The 17,321-nt window shown below is 39.6% G+C and overlaps 1 protein-coding gene across 1 annotated transcript in view; it reads left to right on the forward strand.

Moving 5' to 3' along the window:
• rngtt (RNA guanylyltransferase and 5'-phosphatase) overlaps nucleotides 1-14,566 on the forward strand; it is a 115,844-nt gene extending 101,278 nt beyond the window's left edge. The window contains exons 14-16 of the mRNA XM_085246984.1: nucleotides 654-720; nucleotides 10,135-10,258; nucleotides 14,173-14,566. Coding sequence (XP_085103110.1) covers nucleotides 654-720; nucleotides 10,135-10,258; nucleotides 14,173-14,339 — 358 coding nt within the window. The 3' untranslated portion in view covers nucleotides 14,340-14,566. The remainder of the gene's footprint in view (nucleotides 1-653; nucleotides 721-10,134; nucleotides 10,259-14,172) is intronic.
• The last annotated feature ends 2,755 nt before the right edge of the window (nucleotides 14,567-17,321 follow it).

A 17,321-nucleotide genomic window follows, 5' to 3' on the forward strand; every position in this document is an offset into this window, starting at 1 on the left:
GGATGGAAAGATGGTCTCCAATTTCAGCTCCGACTGAAATCTGCGTGCTGGATCAGACTGTGTAACTGCACTGTTGTTTAGCCGTCACTTTAGCTCAGCGGCCCCCTTATTTTCATTCTAAAAATGGTTAACTAATATGAAGCCAGTGCCCATGCTTGTATGCGCAGTCTGTGGCACACATAGCATCAGACAAAGTGTCTGGAAATAACTACAGGCACATGGGGGTGTTTTTGGTGGAGCATGCTGGGGAACAGTATGTGATTAAGACATCTGTTGGTGAGCTGTGAGACACATGTTTGTCGAATTGAGAGCTGCGCACGCAAGATCAAAACCTTCACTTTAAAACCCAACAGCCTGTTAAGATGACAATCACCTGGAGATTAGTTTTATACAATGTCCATGCTGTTGGGTTTAGTCTGTATGTGACTTAGACTTTATTATTGCATTGCACTATAAACACGCCTATACTCTAGTTTAAAAAACATCAAGCTGTGCCGAGTGACAGAAGGGCTTCGAGAGGTGTAATCTCACGTCTCTACCATTCTGTTACTAGCTGCAAAATGCAGGCGACATAGTGATTTCTTTGCAGCTCTTACTGAGATCCTGTGCTGAGCGTGTTGCTGGTGTTAACTGAGATCATTTTGTCTTTGCAGGCTACTACCACAGACCTTTGGCTTCCTCTATGTTGGCAACTACGACAGGCCCTTTGCGCAGATGAAGGTGAGAAATAAAATAAAGCATTGTACCAAAAAACCAAAGCCTCCATCCTCATCCAGCTTTAAATTAGCTTTGTGTAAAATGTCTGATTATTTTTATTTTTTTTATTTTTTTTAAAGGTGTGTGGTTAGGCAAAACTGCAGTTGATTATAAATTAGTCCTCCAACCACTTTTACAAGTGTAATCTTAATTTTCCTTTTCCATTAACACATTTTCTCATATTTTAAAATCGCTGGTTTCCCAGTTAGCTTCAGGTTTTACTTCCAGTGGCTCCATGTGTAGTGGTTTGTGCAAAGATCCCAGGTTCAATCCCCAGAAAAAGCACAAATTCCTGATCTGTGGCACAACCTGCAGTGAAAAAGGAATCAGCCGAAAGTAGCTTTATTTCTATTTCTAGAACCTCTTAAGTCTTCACGTGTGGTTATTATATACATTCAGTGTAATATTTAATCAGATAATATTTTTTTGCTGCCTACTGCTCACATTTTTAAATTAAATAGCTGCAGTTTCCTTTTTCTTACAAAAAATACCTGATCTCATTAGTAAAGGTTAAACTGTTTGCCCAGATATTTCAGTAAATTTATATGTGTGTTTGATAACATGGAGTTTGTAGTAGAATTGTATATTCACATTTAATATATCTGCAGTACCGCGCTGATAAAATGTGTTATACCACCTACCATAAAACAATAAAATAGCAATATTTTAGAAATCCCAAATTGGACATTTTTAAACCCAAATTGGAACAACTACACTCGAATTCTCTGAGAAGAAGAAATTAATCAAGCATAACATTCAAATGCTACATTTTGGGCAATTTATTAATTAATATCAACACCTTTTCTATGAAAGTTTGGCCTTTTTTTGTTTCATGTCAGACATAAACAATTTGAATTTATGTTCCAGGATGCAGAAAGTTGATAAGGCCATTCTGGACTTTCTGACTTGCAAAAGTTGAAACAATTAATAGGATAATGCATTTACCTATTAGAGACTGTGTCGAATCGTTGGGTGCTTGACAGATGTTGAGCAGGTAAACATAGAAGCAAGAAGACAACAAATGTACTGTTGGAAAGTTACTCTTACAGAATGAGTGTGGCGAGTCATCATGCTTGTGTCATGTTAAATTGATGCATGTTGCTGTAAAAAGTGGTAAACAAAATGCATTTGGAAGCTCCACATAACAGTGATGTTCAGTTCAACGGGTTTCATAGTTGCATAATGTCTGCTGTGTGTGAATACACAGTTGAGATGACATCATCAGACATTTGACCAACAGCAACACAGACTCGGTCCTGTGCACTCCAGTGATAGCTACCATCGCATCACCATCATATATTGGTTAGGGTCCATTAATTTAGAATGAAAATTTGCCAGTCTGAGGCAGCTGACGAGCAACATGTGTTTCCATTTGTTTTACTTTGCTGTAAATTTCCATGAAATGACTTGTAATATTTGTAGCCTTTTCAGTCATGGTTCAAAAACACAGTAAACAAGCTTTTCTTTTCCCTATCGTATCGTCTTGTCGTGCCAGATTCCCATGTATCAGCCCTGGGCTCTGTCACCAAACACGGCAGATTCTGTTTACTGCTCGGTCTCTAACCTTCTCACGGGGTGTCGGAGCAAAAGCTGCAGCCCCGGGGTCATCCTCTGTCAGATTGCATGTTGTTATTTTTGTGGTAAAATGTGTTTTACAGTAAGTCCGAATGTGAATATGCTAAAAATGGTAATTACTTGTCATCGCAGGACTTGATGACTTGTGGTTTTAGTCAGAAAGGCTGTTCCTGATAAATCTGACACCTCTACACAGCCTGTGTGTGCGTTTGTTGTCTGCTGTGCTCTGTCACACAATGGTTTTGACATTCATCGCCTTCCTTGTGGCTGTGCTAGTAATTTCAACGTGCCTATTAGATGCATTTGGAGGCATATCCAGTTTCCACTATATTGAAATCCGTTTAGCTGCTGTTGAGAGAAATCAAACCAACTTTGTGTGTGATAGGAAAAATGTTGTAATCTTCACGAAAACTTGTTTTATTGGCTCAGTCTTCCAATTTAGTTCCTTATTGTTGTAATTTCTTACATTGTCTGCACCTACAGGGTATAGGTAAAGTGAATATTTGGAAGGGATGTTGTCTGAGAATTTATCAGCTGAGTGCTTCAGAAAGAAGTCTGCTGTCTCACAAATATTGCGAGACAGCAGACTTCTGGAAAACATTTGTGTGGCTCTCTAAATGCTGTTTGGAATTAATGAGTATTTACTGAAAAATGGTCTAATTATAATAAGCATGTCTGGACTTATTTATGACTTGCTGTTTGTTAAAAATTCAGCTGTAATTAGAATTTAGAAAGAAAGTCTTTGAAGCCATGTAATGTAAATAAAAACAGTAATGTTCTGGAAACAGTTTAAGTCAAGTCAGTGCAATTACAAGCTAAAAAAAAACACAAGTACTAAAACCACTCATAACAGTATTTATTTTATCATATTTATTTATTTATTTATAGCAGTATTTAATGTTTTTCCTGTATTTTCTTATCCCCATCCCAAATTTTGCAAACATGTTGCTCACATTAAATTCATCATGAGCATGTTTTTCAAAACACTACAAAAAATGTTGGTTTCTTCCTTTTGATATGTTGTTTTTATACTTTAATTAAATGCACAGTATAAATCATTTGTAAATTTGTGTAATTTTTCTTTCTTTATTTTATCATTTTAGCTTTTTTGGAAACAGGATTTTATTTGTGACCCGGGTTAGGCCACAGGCCTAGAGACTGGTTGATGGCTCTCTTGGGACCGCCACTTGCTTTGAAATGAGTATTCTCCAACTGGTTGCTGGAGGTTACCGGTAGTCACTGTGAAATCGATTGCTAAAGCCCCTTTCACTAAGGCTGAGAGACCCATCAGTGACCCCCTGACAACCAAAGGTTGCTAGGAAACGATGGGCAGTCCTTGACCGGTTAGCATGTGGTTGCTGTAGGTTGAGTCACCAAGAGTGTGCTGCACTGAAAACCTCCTTACGATTGATTTGGTCACTGGCAGATTGCTGTGGGCGCCCATGGTATGCATGGAGGATGCTGACTTGTGAGAAAACACTCACCAACTACTCACCAAGCTGTGATGAAACTGAAAACGTGTATCAGAAATAGAAAAGTGTTACATAATTAGACCTTTATTTTTTGACTATACAGGTTCACAAACTGGGGTTGACTCACATGCTTGGGTTGTCGTTATTCCTAGACTTTCAAAAACATTTCCACCGTGACGTCAGCATTTGGTTTGCGGGTTGCCATTTTGAAGCATCAAGTTTGCATTTCTGCCATTGCCATTTTATTTTTGAACCAGAAGCGATCATAATTGGGCAAGAGGATGGAGTAGCACCCAAAACCTGGTTGCAGAAAAATACTCAATACATTTGAACTCTGAAATTTGTCACTACAGGATTGCCTGGACCACAATCTAGGGACCACCCACTGGTCCCACCCACATGGACCACTATTTAGCTAATGTCATTCATTTAAAATCACAAATGATATTTTGGCTCATGGAAAGAATATTTATTTAGTATTTCATAGAAACACTTTATGAAATACACTTTTTTGGGACTCTGTTGAAGCTGGAGATGTTTCAAGGCAGTCATATTGCACTTCTGGACTAGCTTGATTTTTTGTTCCCAACACAGTGGATATGTGGGTTTTTCATAGAAGTATGGTCTTGATGTTTTTTTTCACAAACTTAGTCTGTTTGAGTCAAACTCTTGTTCGTTTTCCACCCTTGTGTGTGTGTTGTTGTTTTTTTGTTTTTGTTTTTTCCAGAATATACAATAGTTTCGCCTTAAAAATTTGGAAAAGAAATGCATAAAAAGAAAAGAATGCAAAGTAGTAAATTTTACAGCTTATCTGCTCCAAAGCAGGGCATCTTCTATGTGTACGTTTTTGTTGCTCCTACTCCAGATGCATCTTGTCAATAAGTGCATTGAACTTCTCATGTGGTTTATTATTGATGCATTTTGAATCCTTTGGAGTTTGACTGGAGTTGCGAAAATGAATCAAACGTCATACACTTTTGTTACATGACTTAATTTCAAGGCATTCAGACTTAGGGTCTAATCAAAACACCTACGTCGGTGTGTCTTTGCTTTGAGGAAGTTGAGATTTGAGAGTTTATCAGCGTGGAATTCACCTGCTGAGCGCTGAATTGTAATTTATACGACTTATGTATTTCTAAGTAAGCGAACAGTTACGCAAAGACATATTTTATTGTGTTTAATCTGTGGCAGGACTTTTTTGAAATGTTATTGAAGTGATTTGGATTTTTCAGACATTTTTTTTTTTTAGACTTTTCCTGGATATTGTTGAATCTAAATTGTGGGATTTAAAAAAAAAAAAAAAGTATGAATACTGTGTAATTAAAAGTGCTGTCACAGGAAAACACTCAGTCATGCTGCAGACCAAAACAAACCAACCAGTTAAAAGTTTGAGAAGTTTTTGGAGCAGTTGTTGTTTAACTACCAGATTCGACAGTGCGCCGCATGCCTGCTCGCCTCTAATTTGCCTCATTTACACATTATTACCTTGTTATGCTCATCTTTCTTTTTCGATGCGGCAGCCAATCTGAATGTGTGGGATAATGATTGGTATTATACATATTCACCAGAGACCTCAATCCTGATGTCATCTCGCACATTCAAAAGGAGTCGTGGAGTGGTCGGAAGTCCCATTTGTTTGTTCTGGCACAGCTATTCAAGGGCACATATAGCTGTAATTACATAGTAGATAATGCAGCTGATCTGTGACAAATATTTTAACTTTACTACTGAACATTTGTCTTGTGAGTCATCCTGTTGAATTGTGTGTGTTTTAGTGGAAGCTAATATTAATAGGGAGGAGATGTTAGCGTATTCTTTTTGAGCATGCATCATATATTAGGATTGAATATTGATACAGTCTATCCAGAATCTTATTTCCTTCGAGGGTGCGTTTGTTCATAGTCTTACTTTTGCATCTTATATCATTTCCACACTTATACGTTATTTCATCCAGTTTCTCGTTATTAAAATGGGCCCGGGTGCTGCAGTGCCGCAGACCTCCGGGCCCCTTCTGATTAAGTCGAGAATGAAACAAAGGCAGGGTCAGTCACAGAGAGGCGTGATGGGGAAAATAAAACAGCTATTCAAGGAAATTACAAACTTTGTTTATTTGTCTGACATCATACTGTAGCATAATGCGCTCGTACAATAGTCCCCACAGGATCCAGTATTTGATAAGGAAGCAGGGCGACTGCCTGCGTGCTGTGTACAGGTTGGTAAAAGGTCAGATATCATAAATTCCAGTAGTCTGGAGCTAATTTTGGTCCCGCTGCTACTGCTGCTTCTTCTTCTTCTTCTTTTTTGCACGATGTAGTGAATCTCGAGCAGCTCGATTTGCGTGAAGTGTTTCCAGCTGGGCGTCGTGTACCTGGAGTCCAGTGTTTTAACGATGCATGAAACTATACATTTTTACACATAAATTGTGAGTATTTATTACACAGCGTGCTGCGGGGAAAGGCTTGTTCTAACATTTGAGCCCAAGGTTTATTTGTTAGCACCTGGCGGCTCTTTTTTGCTTCTCATCCGTAAATACTCTGCATACTCTTTCACGCGATTCAGTCTCAACAGGATCTTGAGCTTTATTGTGAAAGGTGTATGTGGAAAATAAACAAGTGGACACGCGATGGTTTTACCGTCGTTGTTGCTAACGACAACGCATAAAAACAGGCTCTTGTCCGTCCGTAGTGTGGTTATATTAAATATAAGAGAAAGAGAGAACTTTAAGAAATTAATGTAGCCACTACAGTGACCATCAAAACGATGAAAAAATATTGCCCTAAACAGTTTATTTTGCGACACCACGAAACAAACGATAGACGTTTTTATATCTTCATCCGATATATATCGTTATATCGAACAGCCCTATTTGTAACTTGAACTGCCTGAGGTCAGCGCTACTATAAACTCCCTGACCAGAATAATAAAAATTGATACACAGGACAAGATAACAGCATTGTTACCTTAATGATTGGCTATTTTTATTTTTTACTGCTGCATATATGAAGCGATAATGCCTTAAAATTTTTAAATCAAAATTTCTAAACTGTGGGAGACAGAATATATTACTGGGGAATTAACATTGTACAGTCACAAGAAATCCTTAGTGGGATTATCAGATGACACACTGGCACTGTACCACTAATGTGAATGGAAATTGCATTCATTAAGACATAATCACGTCATGAGTAATTAGTGTTTTTATGAACATGAGCCTGGATATTAAAAATACAACTCTCCAGCATGCACGATGCTGTGAAAAGGTTTCAGGAATCAGATTCAGACTTTAGTCACTCCCTGGAAATCCTGTTCTGTTTTCTTGCGATTGTTCTTCTGCAGTGCTCAGAACAGCAACCCTTCAGCTATAGTGTCATTTTGTGGAATGGACGCTGTGGAAATGGAGCTCTCGTCAGCAACGATGATGCTTGACATGAAACAAAGTCGAGTCAGTTTAAAGGGAAGTTGTTTCTCTCTTGCAAGTGGTCATAACAGTGGTTTGATCAGTCAAGTCCTGGAACTTTTTCAGTATGACCAATCATAACCTCCGTGTCTTTTCACTGAGCCTTGATACTTGGGGAAAAAAGAGCTCTCTCATCACGTTTTAGTAAAAAAAAAAAAAAAATTGTCCACAACAAAAGGCTGCTTTTCTTCCTTGTCAGCCATGTTTATATTTGCTGTATATATTTCTGATTGTTTCAGGATTTGAATAGAAGGCAGGCAGCAGAGCGCTTCTGCTCTGCAATAGTGCAACATTGGCTGATAAAGAGTTTGACTGCCAAAGTCCCTGATAACTGGTGGCACACGTGTGCTGCCATAATGAGACAGATTTGGATGGATTAAGCACCAAGTGGTGATGGAAAATGGCAGCCAACATGTCACCCTTCACCAGCAGGAAGAGATCCAGCCTGTAGCAGCACGTCCCGCCTGCCTGTACTGCCCTTCACAGCTTGCTGGCAGTTTGATGTGTGGAGCTTTAGGAAAGCTCAGAGATTCTGTCGCTGCTTTACATCATCTGCAATTCTTCTCCTAGTAAAAAAAAAAAAAAAAAATGTTTGACTTGGCTTCAAAATAAGCTCTCAGTAGTTTTGTCAATATTTAACAGTTACAGCTGCAAATCAATTTAGAGGCCATTTAGTGTGTTTATCTACAAAGCTATTTTTAAAAGATGTCTGTTTAGTCTGGATTCTTTCTCTCACTTTCTGTCTTCCTTTCTCACAAGCGTTCTTGCTTCCTGTGTGAATTCGACCCCCACTGTTAGCCCAGATGCACCACGCTCCAGGATCACATAAGCTCTTACTTTGTGTTTTTTAGCGTCTTGCCAAATACTGGTGCTTTCCTGGCAACTCCAGTCACTCTCTGACCTCAGCTAAAGGTTGCGTGTTCACGCTCTCTGCGAGGCCAAGGTGAAAAGTCACATCACAGCACCTCATAGCAACTCATGTCATTGCTTATTCTATTGCGTATTTTAAAAGCGTGCAATTGCACGTGACCGCTTCAGCTGCACTTTTTGTCTTCCACGTTCCCAGCAGCTACAAGATTTGCATTTTTCCAAGTCTCGACAATCCTCTCAGTCCCTCGACAAATAAACAACAGATGCTCAAATGTCTTCTTTGACTCATGCTTGATCTTCAGTATCGTGTGCCATTTTCTTATACTTCAGCAGTGTTACAGTGTGCTCAGTGTGTAGAGCTGATTTTGTTTTCAAAGCAAAGTGTGATGTAATAAGTCAGTGATCCTGTGTAGCTCAGTAGGTGGAGCAGGAGCTGTTGCACTGCTTTATTGAGAGATGAAATACAGACACTCGTGTTGTGTTAGTGTTTGTATGTGCTGATGTGTTATTGTAGGTCCTTCTGAAGCAATGCAGCTGTGTTTAATGATCAAAAATAAAGATTAACTACATGATTAGCTTCCGTCATACTTCTGCATGAAGCATCGGAGCCTCGTCTTACATTCAAAGAAGCATGCTTCCTAAAGTCACACCACAGTTGATTTCGATTTATTACATTTAAACCTTCCATGTCTAAACTACAATACTTTATAGCCTGTGCTTTTGATGTTTTCATCTTCTAAAAGGTACAGTTACACAATTATTTAATACTGATGCTAAAAATCAATTGAAACTTTAAGGAAATGTGTGACACAAGAAGAATAACATAAGAATTTAAACTACTGTACATAAAAAAAGCTTGTGCCCAAATAGTATTAAAGACCAATACAAATAGCAACATACATTCATTTAATAGAAACCTAAAATTTATAACTGTGGAAAATGGATGTTAATGTGAACATTAACTCATGGTACATTTATCCTTTAATTTCAAAAATGTCACCCAAAATATTTCTGTATAAGACTTCTGAGTCTTCTTGAGTGTTTTCTCTCCTAGAGAGATCCTTGGTCTCAGAAGATTCCCACAAGACATGTCAGTATTTGCTTCAGTCAAATGTTGCCGCTACTTGAATAAGACATTCAGTTAATCTGCACAGTGAGCTGCATATTACTGCGTTTCAGTGAAGACCAGTCAAGTCAAAAGTCGTTTATTTCCATCTGTAGTAATTTGGTGACATGGCTCTGTGCTGGAACCTCCCTGATGCACAGAGACCTGCAGCTCACTGGGTATTTTCTCTGTACACCCTAGAGATGGTTGTGGGAGAAAATCCCAGCAGATCACCAGTTTCTGAAATATTTCCACCAGCCAGTCTGGCACCATCAGCCATGACACATTTAAAGCCACTTAAATCACCTTTCTCAGCCATTGTCATGCTCAATTTCTCCATGACTATAAACAAAAGTATAACAAGTCATCTTTAAACACTGTTTCCAGAATTAGTTGTGCCATTTGGATGTGTAGAGTGATATCTGCTAAGCCATCAGCTAATGTGGCACTGAGATTAGCTGATCTTTGTGGCCTGTATGAACCAACGGTCAGTTTAATCCCAATTTAGTGCTCTGTCATTGCAATTTGCTTTGCTTTTGTAGAATTGAATGCATCGGGCATAGAGCAGCCTTAAGTTTAAGTCTTTTTCCTCTTGATGTCTTCTAAAAGTATCTAATTAGTATCAGTAATAACAAAATTGATGATGATGATAAAGAAAATGTGAAGAAATTGCAGTTGTGTGTGTCATTTATCAAAAGTAGCTGCATTGATCAGTTGTGCAGCATGTGCCTGAAACCTTTTACAATGATTCAGCTCAAAGTAAAAAGCAAGGCTGTGGTAAACCAGACCATAATACCCCACCTAGATTCACGATTTTTAATGTGTGATAAGAGAAAAGAATATGCTTTGTATTCGCTCACATTAAAGGCACGCGCCGTCTCTCATCTCTGTCTGCGCAGGCCACTAAAGAGCTGAAACAATACGACAACAAGATCATTGAGTGCACCTTTACCAACAACAGCTGGGTGTTCATGAGGCAAAGGGTGGACAAGAGCTTCCCCAACTCCTATGATACAGCCATGGGTGAGTCTTTGTCCTTCTCCTTCCAGCCGTTATTTTTAATATCCCACTGTCTCCTGTATCTGAGTCTAAATCTGTGCAAATAACAGCCAGTCAGCCTGTGATTAATGGGTTATTTTATCTATATTTCTTTTATTTGTATTTGCAACAGCCTCAGTTTTATTTCTGCATTGTGAGACTGTGTATGCGGAGGGGCAGATGTTATGTTGTGTACTCTCCATTAAGAATGCACACTGACACTGTGGCCTTGTCTTTGGAGCTGAAGACAAGTTGTTTTCTTTAGCTCCTCACTGTGAATAGAGTAGCTGACATTTTGCCACACAATTTCCAATCTTTAAGAGGTTTTACTGTCGTGAATGGGAATGCGCATGATATATTATTGGCTGATAAGCGAGAAAATGAAATCATTGTTACTGTTTCAATAATGAAAGTTCAGCCGATAATTAAATCTGATAGCACGGTGCATGCTGCGGATCTTAGCAATCATTTTTTACTTTTTGCTTTTTTTTTTCTTCTGCTCTTTGCTTGCTGCCTGAGGGCAAGGCTGAGCTCCTCATGCAGAACAGTGGAGTTAAAGAAACTTTAGACGACGCTCGTTCATCTGTACGACAAACTCTACAAACAGTTTATCAAACAGGTTGATCAAGTAGAATATAAATGTCTTTAACTGCCCGTCGAGATGTTAACCTGCTGCCTCTGCTTCATCCACAGCCATTTTCACACATTACTCATGATGCCTCTAGCAAATTGTTATGAACAATCTACAGACTAATAGATAATCTCCGTACCGATTAAGCTTAATGTACAGTGGTTTTTTGTCTTAATATTAAAATTAAATGTTTTGTCTGTTGCTAAGAAATCATTGGCAGCATCACAGTATTTATGAAGACTTTCTGGGGGCCTTACAAGATAGCATTTTCCAAGCACCTGTTTACAATCCCAGAACCAATTAAGCTGGTTTGGGCTCAAAATATTTCCATGTACTGTTCAGCTAGCTACCTGGGTTGCTAATAAGCCAAGCTGCTAGTCTGCAGGAATGTTCACTTGAACAGACGCGTGATAAGAGCGAGACATGACAATCAAAGGAAGCTAAATGGAAAACTGTAGCAGCAAAGATGGCCTTTCTCCTGCCCCTGACCCAAAGAACCAATCAGTAGGAACCATAAGTCGGTCTTATAATTGTGCTGATTAATGCGCACAGTGGAGGGTCACGCAGCGTCAGTCGTATGATGTATCTTATTACTTGTAGATAAAACTACTTGTCGTTTGTCTTTGTAGTAAAGCTAGTAAAGCTTACTAGGAAAGAAATATGCCTTTGGGGCAAAGTCACCACACCACACATTTTTTCTATACATGCTGGTTTTTGTTTAGTTGTCCAGGGTTCGACCGCTTTGAGCATTGACATAAACTGTGGTTCTCTCCCTGTTCAGTGAGACAGGGTCTTGTTTGGTGGAGCCACATTGGCTGCAGAGGGGCAACGCCAGCTTCTCAAAGGGCTTTGATTGTGCCCTGAGAGATACATGCAGTAGGGTGGTGTGAGATTCTATCAGCTGTGGTGCTTAAATGATGCTCAGTTGGAACTTAGGGCCCCAAATTGTGCTGAGAAGAAATCCCCCTACCATCAACATCACCACCAGCCTGAACCATTAATAGTAGACAGGATGAATACATGATTTCATGGTGCTTATGCTAAATTCTGAACAAATCCCAACCATGCAAATGTAGAAATGGAGACTCATCTGATCAGGCAGCGTTTTTCTAATCCTCTATTGTCCAATTTTGGTGGTCCGGTGTGAATTGCAGCCTCAGTTTCTTCCGCTGCTTTAAGGCATCTGCTTTGAGGCTCTGCATTTTTACGCTGTTGGTCTTCTGCACACTTTGGCAATAAAGTGTTTTGCTGTATAGTTTTTTGTACATATATAATGATGCATTTTTTAACTTTTTTTTAAGTACAAGGATTTGCTTGTCTTGTGCTTGTACATTTAAGTCTCTTTAATGAGGTTTTAATGAGCTATGGGTCTTAAAGTTAGAATAAATCGTGAGTTCTCAGTCTGAGTACCCTTTCTTCCTCTCCACCAGCAGCACCCCTAGAGCAGTAAAGAGGTAGATGTTGTGAGAGAGGATAAACGCTACCACAGAGCTGTCAGACAATTTATTAGTTCAAGGGCTTTAATCTGGCCCGGGTTATGGTCTCTCAGACCTACTTCGGTGCAACGACATCAGTCAAAAATCCAATATGTTTGCAGTCGATTCACACGGACACGCTCGAAGGTGGAATGAAAATCCAGCTGTGATGGACTGCAAACGTTATCCATGCACATTTTTAGGCCATCTCTTGCAGTTAGGCAATGCAACCCTAGGCTTTCATTTCACCTCCACAGTTAATGGCTGTCTTGAAGACAGTGCAGATGTGGCACTACTTCTAATATATTTTCAAATAATGGACTTATAATGGGAAATGCATGAAAAGGGGAAAACGATTACAAATTCAATGCTTCAATCAAATTGGGTTTCATTTCACAAGTTGTGATTTTTGTTTTAAACTTTAAAGTTCTCCCCCACGTGCCACATGCTATGAAAATGCACAGCAACCACAACAGGAGAAACAAATGGACACAAACAAAGCAGAGCAAGGCGAGGACAGAATGCAAAAATAATAGATAAACACGGCAATAAACCATGTTTGTGTAGCACTTAATCTAAATGCTGAGTTCACAGCGCTATGCAAGGAGGAGCATAAAAGTACATATTGAAGCAATAAAAACAAGAAGCACAAGCGAGGGAAAACACATTTAAAGAATGAACGAAATTGATTGAAGAAGATAGAAAAGATGGTCCTGAATTATTGAGCTTTAGATCCCGAGGCGGACTGTTGTACAGCCTCGGAGCCCAGATGGCAAAAGCGCCTTTTATCTCAAATCTGGTCAGATAGTAACACATTTGTCCCCGAGCTGATAACATTTCGCTTCATTTAGAGGCTGGATATAGTCGTCAGTGTGCTGCTGGTATTATGGCGCTGTCATAACCGTGCAGAGGGAGCTGTGGAGCAGGAGGGGCTTTTTTCTAGCACTCAAAATCAAAAAGTCCATATCATGTTTCCGTAGACAGTGGGAGTGACTCAAAAGTTGGTGTGTGTCTGTGATAAAATAGTGGTTAAAATGTACTTTAGCAGCTTGGATGCGTGTCGAATCCTCTCTGATTAATATAATTATGAATCATTAATTTAGGTGTTTTTGCATCATCCACACCATCATCAGAGAATGCAGTTGTTTCAGGTGCCTGAATCTTTCTGTTATGCACAAGGTGTCTCTTGCTTTTAAATCTCGAGAGTGGACGGTCAGTGATGACGTTAAGTTTTTCGTTTTTTCCACCAGGCCATCTTAGGTTATAAAAGAAAAATGGCTCCATAGTATAGCGGGGTTGTGTTAGGATAGACATTTGGCACATACTGAGACATGCAGAGTTACCTGCTGTGGCGACGTAACTTTTATGCCAGGACATCTCTGAGGCGGGCGTGGCTCAAGAGGCAGAGCAGGTCATCTACCAGTCGGTTCAATCATTGGCTCATCTTTTCAACATGCCCGCAAGATACTGACCCCTAAATTGGTCCTGGTACAGCCACCAGTGTGTGTGCGTGCATGTTAGAAGGTGTGTGAATGGATTGTAGGACTTTGAGTCATGATACATGAAACATGAAACAGGCAGTTCTAGTGTACATCATGACTCGCCTTTGCATCTTTGTGTTTTGCTTTACTTTGACTCACTGGCTCTGTTTAGGAAGAGATTAGCAAGAGACAGACTGCATTATTTGATCACCTGGGAATGAGAACGTGCTTGAAAGAACCATGAATTCACTGTTGCTGGAAAAGCCTGTCGGCATTTCTATTGTAACTTCCTTTCTCCTTTTTTTTATCCAGCTGTGTGTCAAAGCATCCGGGAGCCCGTCACTAAGGAAATCCTTTTGGAGTATCTGGACCGCTGTGCTCAGGGAGCACAATCCCAAAACCGGAAAAACCCGCGAGACCCAGACTCTGAGCTAATGCCCCCTCCCCCTCCAAAGAGACCCAACCGGGCCATCCCGTAGCCCGTAGCTACGCCTTTGGGACTGCTCCACGGTTACGGTGTACATCCAGCCACTCACACCCCAACAGATAAAGGACATTTCAAGGCTTTCTTACCTGCAGCACGTTTGCTTTATCAGCCCATACATTTCGGGGCACCAGAAAACCTCGATGTCATTAAATTACATTGTAGACCTCTTTGTAGCTTTAATTGCCTGTGTTCTTATTAAAATGTTTAAAAAAAAAAAAATTACGCTTAGGTAATTTTTTTTTTCATTGTTTTGCTGTTTATAATTTTAAACAACTGAGCTAATTGGTATTTATTTACTTGGGAATTGTTATAGCAACAAATAACACCTGACAAACCGTGTTCATGTTTTGTCAACTAGTTCCTTAATTTGATTTTGAAAGAGGAGTAAACATCTTTAAAGCTCAGTCTGCTGTCTTGATGAGTCTACACTACAAAAATAGTTTCCACCATCAGGTCTCATGTAGATTTACACAAAGCTGCGCAGATGTTCAGATTAAGGTTTCTCATTGAGTTCCACCTGTAAGACTCAGGCGGGGGTTTCCAAATGTTTTCATATCTCAGATAAGGATTAGATCTCAGTACTCTGCCTCAGCCCATCTGTGTGGACTTTTGTTTTAAAGGCCACATGGGTGGGCGGGGGAGATGACAACGTGATTACACAGTCTCTACAAAGTAACTACAACTACAAAACCAGTGAAGTCAAGCTGCAGATGGGTGGCACACAAAAGGAAACAAAAATCAACAAATTGTCTCGCAGAAGTGAAGAAGCTTCAAACGGAAGGATAAATACAACTTTTCCAGAAGATTAGAGCCTCAAATCGCTTGACTTTGATTTTAATTCGCCATGCGCTCGTTGTTCCCCAGTTTTCATCTACACCGAGGTATTAAAGCCAAAAGGTTTATGCTATATCCAGCATCAAAGTGAAGAACACTGGTTTTTGTGTTTAGCCAATTAGGATTTTGTTTTTTAAAAAAATGTCTTGTGTGCCATGTGATTTGGCTTCAAAAAGGCAGAAAAAATCTTAGACACTTTTCAGTCTAAGAAACAGCACATCTGTGTGAAAAACATCTTCATTTTAAGGTGTATTTTGTTTGCCAAGGACGAGGTAACAGTTTAATAGAAAAGTTGCTTCACTTAGATTTAACTGATTTTTCTCTGAAGGCCCCGGGCAGGAGGACAAAACACAACAAAATGCTTAAAGCATGTTAAAGCAAAATCAAACAGAAGCTTAAAGAATAAATGCTGACTGTAATGTGCTGTAGTTACAAAATAAACAGTAATGTCTATACTAATTGTTACATAACCACCTGCCACAGAATAACATCTGTGAACATGTGAGTAGGGATACTTTTAGTTGGGTCTTTTATGTATTTGGACTATAATCATGGATGATGTTACCGAATTATGAGTTTGCAGCATTAATTCAAGAGGATTAACAGTTCGGTCATTTTTCACACATTCCCTTCATTTTTTTTCAGGGTATGAATTGATTGGACATTTCACTGATGAGCTCATTCAAGGCTAGGTGTGACTTTTTCCCCTCATTACTTCATGACGAGTCTGTTCAGACTTCCTTGTACCAACGCTCCAGAGCCCGGTGTAAATTATTTAATATATTAGGTACAATTGTGAGATAAGATGCACGCTAAAAAAAAATCTGTCCTCTTTGTCTGAACCTTCGGTGTGTCGACATGTTTGAAAAGGTGGCTGAACTGCATTAACAGTCAGTTTTACACCATCAGGACATGTGAAGTGAACTACAGTTTCAGTCTTGAATTAGTCACCCCTGACATTAATTTAAGAAACAGACCAAATTTCTACATGTGACCACCATGTTATTTTTTTATTTACTTAACAGAAACTAAGTCAAAATGAAGACTGTTTGTTGCTTCTATAGGAATGAAAGAGGTAAGTGGCAGCCAGGTGAAGCTAATCAAGTGCACTTAATTCACTGCTCATCTGCTGCACGTGTGAGCACCTCTAACTTGCTACCCATCAATCCACAAAGGGTGTAAAAGTCATTTCCAAAGAATTATTAACAGGTGGAAAGAGATACTGATAGTCTACTTTGACGTCCACTCCTGGGAAGACTAAACTCACCACAAACGCAGACCGTGCACTTCTGAGATACTGCAAAATGAAGGGAAGATTCTACGGGCCTCAGCATGTTAAATTTCATGACAACACAATTGGAAAAAGACTGGACAAGAACGGCGTGTTTGGAAGGTTTACTAGAAGAAAACCTCTTGGGTTTGGTTTGTAAAGTTGCATCTGAACAAACAATCCGACCAAGATCAAAGTCCTTTAGACAAACGAGACCAAAGTGGAAATGTCTGGCCATAATGCACAGTGAAAACCAAACAGCGCACCAAATGTCAAGGTCACGCTGGTGGAGGAATGATGATTTGGGTTGGTTTTGTAGCCACAGGACCTTCCAGGCCTGTAGTCAGTCGTATGCGCTTCTGTATATATTCTACAGTCAAAATAGAGGACATCTGTCTGAAAAAGGACCCCAAGTACGGCAGCAAACCTGCAACAAAATGACTAAAAATGGGGGGAGAAAATCACTGTTGCAATCATCTAGTCAAAGTCCAGATTTCAATGCTGTGGTGGGACCTTAAGAAAGCTGTGCCTGCGAACCTCAATGAACTGAAGCAACGCCACAGAGAAGAGTGGTCCAAAATCCCTTTACAATGATATGAGAGTCATCATGTGTTACGTCCCCACATGAAGGTTAGGCGAAGAGGGTGGGGGACAGTAACAACTGGATCCGGATTGGAATGAAAAGGACGCCAGGCAGAAGTGTTAAACACAAAATAAGTCTTTATTATAACCAATAACCATGTTGGTTATTGATAGTATCAATAGAAAAAGACAGCAACGCTGCTATTAGCAATAAACCAGGCAGGCCAAACCAAGAAAATGGAGGCCGCTTCGCATACACGAAACAACTGCCCAGTTGAGAGCTACTCA

This window comes from Mchenga conophoros, linkage group LG15, assembly GCF_057382185.1.
Source record: "Mchenga conophoros isolate Kocher_MC1m ecotype Shallow Benthic linkage group LG15, M_conophoros_male_GT1.1, whole genome shotgun sequence".
In the NCBI taxonomy this organism is placed as follows: Eukaryota; Metazoa; Chordata; class Actinopteri; order Cichliformes; family Cichlidae; genus Mchenga; species Mchenga conophoros.